This window comes from Muscardinus avellanarius, assembly GCF_963383645.1.
Source record: "Muscardinus avellanarius genome assembly, chromosome: 10".
In the NCBI taxonomy this organism is placed as follows: domain Eukaryota; kingdom Metazoa; phylum Chordata; class Mammalia; order Rodentia; family Gliridae; genus Muscardinus; species Muscardinus avellanarius.
In genome coordinates, this window is record NC_137796.1 from 90,492,203 (window position 1) to 90,500,131 (window position 7,929).

Genomic DNA, 7,929 nt, shown 5'->3' on the forward strand with positions numbered 1-7,929 from the left:
CTGCAATCCTCCTGTCTCAGCTTCCCAAGTATTGGGCTTACAGGCATGCACCACCACCGCTAGCTTCTAGCTCTTTGTATTTTATTTTATTTTTGTTTTGAAATAGTCTGTAAGTTGCCAAGCGCTCGCTGGCTTCAAATCTGGGATCTACGCATCTCAGACTCCCAAGAAGTAGGATCACAGGTGTGTGCCATCTCAGTGGGTTTCCTTAATACAGACTAGATCAAATTCTTGGCTTCTCCCCCTGTTCCACCAGTCTGCTAAGGGTGGGGTGTTTTTCTCTTCTTTCTTTTCTTTTTCTTTCCCCTCCTCCATTTCATAAATAATTATGTAACCTATTTAACATCTGTTTTCCTCTTTTGGAAGTAAGCTTCCGGGGACAAGGTAGGGATTGTCAGGCTCGTCTATTGCTGGATTCTCTGCACCTAAAACAGTGCGGGGTATTCATTCATTAATTTGGCAAATCGTGGAGTGCCTGCCATATGCCAGGCCCTCTATGGACATGGAGGAGGCGGTGGGAGTAGCAGCTTGCCAAATCCGTCTTGGTTCTTAAGAAGTTTATGTTCCAGTGGGAGACAGGGATGATAAACACATGGCCTTGCGGTGGTGTCGGGGGCTCAGTGTAGACGAAGCAGTCGGGCCCTGCTGTTCCAGGCTGAGATCCTTGGGTGGTTGAGGAAGGGTGGAGGCGGCGGCCTGGGAGACGTGGGGGTGCCCGAGTGAGTGAGGGGAAAGCCCGCAGGCAAGCCGTGCGCGTGACTGTCCAGGCCTACCAAGACAGGAGTCAGGATGAGGCTGGACGGTAACAGGCCAGACCACGTGGGACCTTGGAGACTGCTCTAAGGATGCTGGTGTTGATTTGGAGGGATCTGAACAGGGTGACAGATCTTGTGATAGGTGATATTCACTCTGCCTGCCGTACTGTGAAGAGCTCGAAGGGCCAACGGAGTAGGGAATTAGTAAATATTTCTTTGACTGAACGTTGAATCTTGCAACTCTATGCAACTCTATACAACCCCCTGCCCTCGAGTCTCCGCTCAGCCCTATTCTAGCCCATTTTGGAACAGTTTCTCATTAAGTTGCTGAGGCTGGCCACAAGCCTGGGATCCTCCTGTCTCAGCCTCCCGAGTCCTGGGATTATAGGCATGCATCACCACGCCGGGCTCAGATGTCCTTTCAAGCAACAGTAAAGCTTCAGTTTCCAGGACTCTGTGCGCCCCTCCCACCCCACAGCCAAGACAACACAGTCACCGGGGATCATTTTTCTAAATGTTTATTTTATAGCAATTGTCATGATAAAGAGAAGTAGATAACACATTTAAAAACCTTCTCAGGGCCAAAGGATGCCAGGGTATTTACAAACACGTGGGGGAGGGGGCAAGACGAGTCCAGGGCTCTGGGGCTGGGGGTCACCCAGGAGCCTGCCCCTGGCCTGGATGCTGCCGGCCTTGGGGTTCTCCAGTGGGCCTGGTGGGAGACCCTCTAGGTGACCTGTGACCCCACCTCCCATCCAGGGGGCTCCCCACACCCCACAGGCCAGCTCAGAGGGGCTTCTGGGAAGCACCGAAGGACAGGGTGCAGTGTGGAAACAGAGGAGCTTGGACAGAGGTCAGAGCAGACCCAGTCCGCCCCAGGGCGGGAGAGATGTGCATATGTGTGCACACACCTACACATTGTACCTTCACAGAAGAATCGAGAAAGGGACTTTTTTTTGTGTTTTTTTTTTTTTTTGTCTTCTAAGTCTCCATGTCTACGATGTTCATTTTTTGCTATTATTTTTTTGTTTCTTCAACAGTGACATAAACTGAGGTAAACATCTGTGACCAACACCTCTCCTAAGGGGCAAAGGGTCCCAGCCCGACTGACAGACGCAGCAACGGCAGCAGAAGCAGATCCTGGCCTCGGGCCAGTCGTGCTCTGGGTCAGGCTGCTGCTGCTGCTGAGGACGACGGGCTGGGCTACATACCTACGGTCCCTTCTGAGCGCTAACATCCTAGATACTACGAACAACAAGGGAGAGAACTCCCAAACAGGATCTCAACAGAGAAAGAGAGAAAGAGAGGGCGCACAGCTAGGGACGTCTACTGTGGAATCTCCCTTCCTTGTTATTGCAGGAGAGATCAGGATGTCAAGAGGCCTAAGGCAAAAGGAGAAGTCGCGGCTGGGAGAGGAGGGCCTGGGCGGCCCTGGGGGCCAGGGCAGTGAGGGCCGTCTCTGAGATTGGGCCCCGGGCGGGAGAAGGTTTGCTACTTACCTGGCGTGTGGGCCCCGTGCCCACTAGGGAGATGGGGTCTCGAGTGGGCACACTGAGGAAAGTGGGGCAGGCCCTGGGGCACCCGCACACTGTTTGTAAACTGGACCCGGGCAGGGCAGGGGGACCTATAGCCCTTTTGCGCGGTGGGACCGAGGGGCGAGTGGAGAGGCGGAGGCTCCAGGCTGGAGGGTGGTTGCTGCCCCCTGAAGCCAGGCTGGTCCATCAAGGAGCCCCCTCAAATGTCCCAGACCCCCAGGAGGGACCCTGGTAGAGGTGGCCCCGGGCCGGCGGGTGGGCACTGCCAGGCAGCAGCAGCCTCACCCATGTTGAGGTTATTGCGGGGGCGCCCCGGGGCCTCTGAAACGGCAGGGGGCTCAAGGGAGTGCTAGGCGAGGCAAAGTTCCTGGGCCTGGACCAACGTGCAGGAGTCTCCTTGCGGATTCCCTGAGGGGGTGGTGAAGTGTGGGCCTGCACGCGGACAGGGGCCTGGGTGGAAACCTGGGTGGGGGGGCCAGGTTAGGAGGCGTCTGGACCAGTCACGGTGTGTTCAAGGCCTCACCCAAATTTCTGTGCTCTATGCGCAGATACCAAGTAACATGTTGCCCCCCCCTGCACCGCCCTTTCATACCCACAGATGCAGTCCTGTGCCAGAAACTTGGAAGATGGTGTGAAGGGATGGGTCAGACTGATTCTTGGAGGTTGACATGTTTGACCCTAATAAAAACCCAGGAAAATTACTGACAAAGATCAACTTGAAGCCTCCTGGAGACCCAGGCCAGTGTCTGGGCCAGGGTTCAAGGACTGGGAGGATGTGGGAGAGGGCCGTGGGGCAGGCAGGTGGTGCCCTGGGCTCTGCATAGCTCCCCTACCCTAGGGCTGCAGGAACAGCTGAGAACCCTATCCTGGGCTCTCCTGCCCCACCCTCAGGGGTCAGGACCTCCTTTGGGCGCACAGTGTGGGGGGAGGGGAGGGCTCCAGAGCGCTGCCTCTTGGGCTGTGTGGCCACAGCAAATTGCCCTCCCTCCTGGGCCCAGTGTCCTCATCAGCAGAATGGGGAGTGGAGGCTCACTAGGTTCTTATGCACCCGCGCTGCGCATGCACACACTTGCCCGACATCCAGACTTTTGCTACATTTCCAGCCCCCCCCAACCCCCGCCTCTCCCTCCAGCCTCCCAGGACGCTCTCCTCCCTCCGCCAGCCGCCCCCAGCCCATTTCTGCCCCCTTCTGTGCCTGAGGCGAGGTGGGGATAGAGGAGGGCTTCCAGAAGGGCTGGGACTTCGGGATGATCCGCAAGGGGTGTGTGTGCGAAGGGCCAGGCGCGACTAGTCGGGATTCCAGGGCTCAGGGAGGCGCGGGGAGTCTGGCCCACAAGCTCCCTGGCTCCGGGCATCAGAGGGCCTCTGAATCCTCGGGTCTGCGGGGCTTGGCTTCTCAGAGGCTGGAGGCCGACCCGCCCGCCCGCCCGCCAGGTCTTCTGGCGGCTGCGGCCGGACCCCCGGGGTGCCCGCCTGCTCGGGGCTGTGTGCTGGGCGCCCGGGCCGGCTCAGACGCAGATCTCGATGGCCGTGGCCAGCACCACCTGCCCCTTGCTCTTGTCCGGGCGGCCGTCGGTCCTGCCGGGGGGCCCCGGGGGCAGCAGGCCGGGCTCGGGCGCGGGCGCGGCGGGGGCCGCGGGCCGCGGGCCGCTCTCGGTGAGCACCGTGCGCTTGAGCGGCCCGGGCTCCAGGCGCAGCGGGCCCGCGGCGGGCGGCCGGTCCCCGGGCGGCTTGCGCGCGCGGTGCGAGGGCCGGCGCCGCAGCTCGGACGTGAGCTCGTGCTTGAGGAAGCGGAACACCTCCTTGGCCGGGCCGCGGCGCTCGGGCTCCAGCGCCAGGAGGCGCTGGAACATGCGCAGCGCGGGCTCCGTGAAGCGGCGCCATTGCGACGGCAGCCCGGGCAGCCGGCCGCGCTGCCAGCGCACGAACTCCTCGAAGAAGGCGTCGGCGCCCGACGCCGCCTCCCACGGGAAGTTGCCGGTGAGCACGCAGAAGATGAGCACGCCGAAGGCCCACACGTCCACGCCCGTGTCCACCGCGAAGCCGTCGGCGCGGCCCGCCTGGCACACCTCGGGCGCCGTGTAGGGGATGGTGCCGCTCACGCGCTTCACGCGGCAGCCCACGCGGCGCGTCATGCCGAAGTCCGCCAGCTTCACGCGCCGGCACTCGCGGTCGAACAGCAGCACGTTCTCTGGCTTGATGTCGCGGTGCACCAGCTGCCGCGCGTGCATGAAGTCCAGCGCCAGGCCCAGCTGCTGCACGCAGCGCTTCACCGTGTCCTCCGGGAGCCCGACCTGCGGCGGGGCGGCAGCGAGAGATGGCGCGGGCGGCCGAGCGCCGACCCCGCCTCCGCTCCCGGCGCCCCACCCCTGGTCCCGGGGCCAGGTGCCTTCCCTGTCCCTGTCCCACCTGGGCACCGCTCTGGGGCCTCTCCCACCAGGTGGCTTTCGCCTCCCCCTCATTAGGTCTAGGCCCGGCTGCAGCTCGGCGCCCTTTCCCGCTGGCTCCCATCAGATCCGCAGCACCCTTCCCAGCCAGTGGTCACCTCCCCTGGGGCCTCCTTCCCGGGTGGGCACCCCCAGAGGGTGCTGTTGGGCATGGGCCATCACTGTTTCCTTCTGAAGGTTTATTTCAGCCTGTTACTTACTGTCTGGCTCTTACATACCCAAGACCCCTCTCTTCCGCAGCTCCCTGATTAGCGACTGACTATATAATATATATATATTTAGGTGCTGATAGTTTTTTTTTTTTTTTTTTTTGTGGGTCTGGGGGTGGAACCCAGGGGCATTCTACCTCCCAGCTACACCTCCAGTCCTATTTTTTATTCTTTATTTTGAAACAGGGTCTCCCTGAGTCACAAAGGGCCTCACTAGTAGTAGCTGAGGCTGCCCCTCGAACCACAGTCCTCCTGTCTCAGCCTCCCGAGGGCTGAGATTACAAGGGTGCGCCACCACGCCCGGCTGATACTTGTCGGTGATATGATCTGACTCCTTTCCCAGCCGCACACTCTGGGGACCCTGATGACCACCCCCAAGGCTCTCTACACCACCATCCCAAGTACCTGGGGAGGGATGATGTCGAACAGGTCCCCAGCGGGCGCGTACTCCTGGGCGAAGACGTAGCAGTCCTCGGTCTCGAAGACCACATCAAAGACCTTGATGATGAAGGGGCTGGACGAGAGGCTGTTGGTGATGCTCACCTCCCGCAGGAAGTTCTTCAGCTTCGTCTTGCTCTTGTTCACAAACTTCAGTGCCATCTTCGTGCCTGGCAGGGCCACAGCAACAGCAGTGAGGCCCCCTGTCCCTGGCACACACCCACACCCATCTGCACAGCCTGACCCGGGGACAAAGTCCAGTGGGGCCCCATCCTCACCTCACAGATGGCAAACAGACTCGAGGTGGTGCGACAGGGCAGGACCGAGCTGGGAGACTGGGGGCCCGGGCCTGCCTGCTACTCCAGTCTGCAGCCGTCCTCGTGAGGTGGCCGGAGGGTCTGCCGCCTCCTGTCCCCACTCCTGTTTCCCTGCCGTCCTATTTACTGATTTGTATTGTCTCCTTGCTAGAACGTGGCTTCCTGAGCGCAAGAATCTGTCTTGTGCCTCCAGAGTCCAGCATATAAAAAAGGTGCTGGGCAAATGTTGGAGCGGATGAATGAAGACACGAAGGCACAGGTCGCCAACCCTGCGGCTGGTCAGGCAGGCGCACCCTCCTGCGTACACACAGCTGTGTCCACAGGGCAGTACACAGCGCCCGCCCGGCTTCTGCGCTTCTCGGTCTACTCATGCTTCATAATGACCCTACGAGGTGGGTGCTAGTGGTAGCCTATTTTCTTTCTTTTCTTTTTTTTTTTTTTTTTTTTTGGTGTGTGCTGGGGGTTGAATCCAGAGGCATTCTACCTCCAAGCTACAGTCCCAGCCCTATTTTTACTTCTTATTTTGAAACAGGGTCTCACTAAGTTGCTGAGGCTGGCTGTGAACCTGCAATCCTCCTATCTCAGCCTCCCAAGTACTGGGATTACAAGCGTGCACCACCATGCTCTCCTCCTCCTCCTCCTCTCCTTCTGCTTTGTGGTACCCAGGGGGACTCTACCTCTGAACTGCACTCCCAGTTGTATTTTATTTTTATTATTTTGAGACAGGGTCTAACTAAGTTGCCGAGAGTCTCACTACATAACTAAGGTCCATCCATCTGCAATCCTCCTGTCTCAGCCTCCCAAGTTCTGGAATCACAGCTGTGTACCACCATGCCCAGCTCTGCTGCCTAAGTGAGGACACTGAGGCGTAGGAAGAGGTTGGTCACTTGCCCAAGGTCACAGAGCAAGCAGGTAACAGACAGGTGACCCCATGTCCAGGGTCCTTCCCGCTGCCCTCAGTTCACAGAGACCCCCTGTCTCAGGTGTGCAGTGGTTAGAGCGCACAGCTCCGCCCCTGACTGGCTGAGTGGATACTGCTGGGACTGACAGAATGGGGCAGGTGTCAGCCCAGGAGGCAAGCAAGATGGCTCTGGAGCTGACTGCTGGGGTCACCCCAACTTGAAACTTCTAGCTGCACGACTCTGGCTAAGTGGCTGAATGTCTGGGCCTCAGTGTCTCGATCTGAGAAATGGAGATGGCTATACTGGTTTCACAGGGTGTCTCCCCTGTCCTCTAAACATGGTGCCCAGTCCCCAGGGACCCCCTCACCTCTCTGTCCACCTCCCTAGGGTTAGCTATCATCAGTACACTGGTGAGTCCCCAAGCATAGCTGCCAACCCTGCCCTCTGCCCTGACCCTAGGCTGTCCCAAGGCACCCAGGTGGTGTGGAAGCAGCCCGCCCTCCAGCCTGGCACCGGCCCCCAGACTCCTCCCTGTCCCATCTGCTTGTGTTCTCATGGGCTGCTTCAGATGCCGCCCCCTCCACCTGGACCACGGCACTGCCTCCTGGCCCCATAGAGCCCTGGCCCATGACCCCACCCAGCCTGCAGACACTCACCTGTGCCCTTGTAGGCCACCAGATCAACCTTCCCGTAGGTGCCTTTGCCTAGCTCCCGGACAAGTTCATAGTGCTTGGTAACGTCGCTGGCCGCCAGCGTGCGGAGGGTCAGTGCCTGCATGTCTTCGGTGAGGAGGGGCACACCTGCACCTGGTCCTGGGGGGGTCCCCGGCCCACAGCAGGGCAGGGCGTGTGGCGGCTCTGGCTCTGGGCAGCCCACGCTCATCTTCTCCCTGTTGGGAGGGATGGCACAAGGAGGAACATCAGGCCAGGCCCCCCTCCATCTACCTACTGCTTCCTGGCACTCAAGAGAGTCCTGGCAGGGCCCATGCCAGGCCTAAGATGACCACAAGGGGGCGTCAAGCATCTTTGTTGCATCTGGGGCCCCGAAGTGTCCTTGGCAGGGTAGGGGAGAGCCAGCCACTCACTGTCCCTCCTTGGCACTTGTGTACCACTGGCACATCTGCCTCCTGCAATCATTCACACAGTGCCAGGCAAGGCACATGATAACGTGATGATGTTACCCAAAGACACAGCCATATACCGAGTTCACACGCACACACCCATTCTTACTTGTGTGTGTGTGGGGGGGGGGGTAGATGGGATCACACCCAGGCTGTCATACATGCCAAGCTGGTGCTCTGCACCGAGCCACATCGCAGCCACACCC

At 59.6% G+C, this 7,929-nt stretch overlaps 1 protein-coding gene across 1 annotated transcript; it reads right to left on the bottom strand.

Annotated features, from left to right (window-relative positions):
- Window positions 1–3,798: 3,798 nt before the first annotated feature.
- On the bottom strand, window positions 3,799–7,485 carry SBK1 (SH3 domain binding kinase 1; the record flags this gene model as incomplete). The annotated part of the gene is made up of 3 exons (XM_080703011.1): window positions 3,799–4,584; window positions 5,352–5,554; window positions 7,260–7,485. 3 exons carry the CDS (start codon window positions 7,483–7,485, stop codon window positions 3,799–3,801), a joined length of 1,215 nt encoding a protein of 404 aa, XP_080559137.1.
- Between the last annotated feature and the right edge of the window lie 444 nt (window positions 7,486–7,929).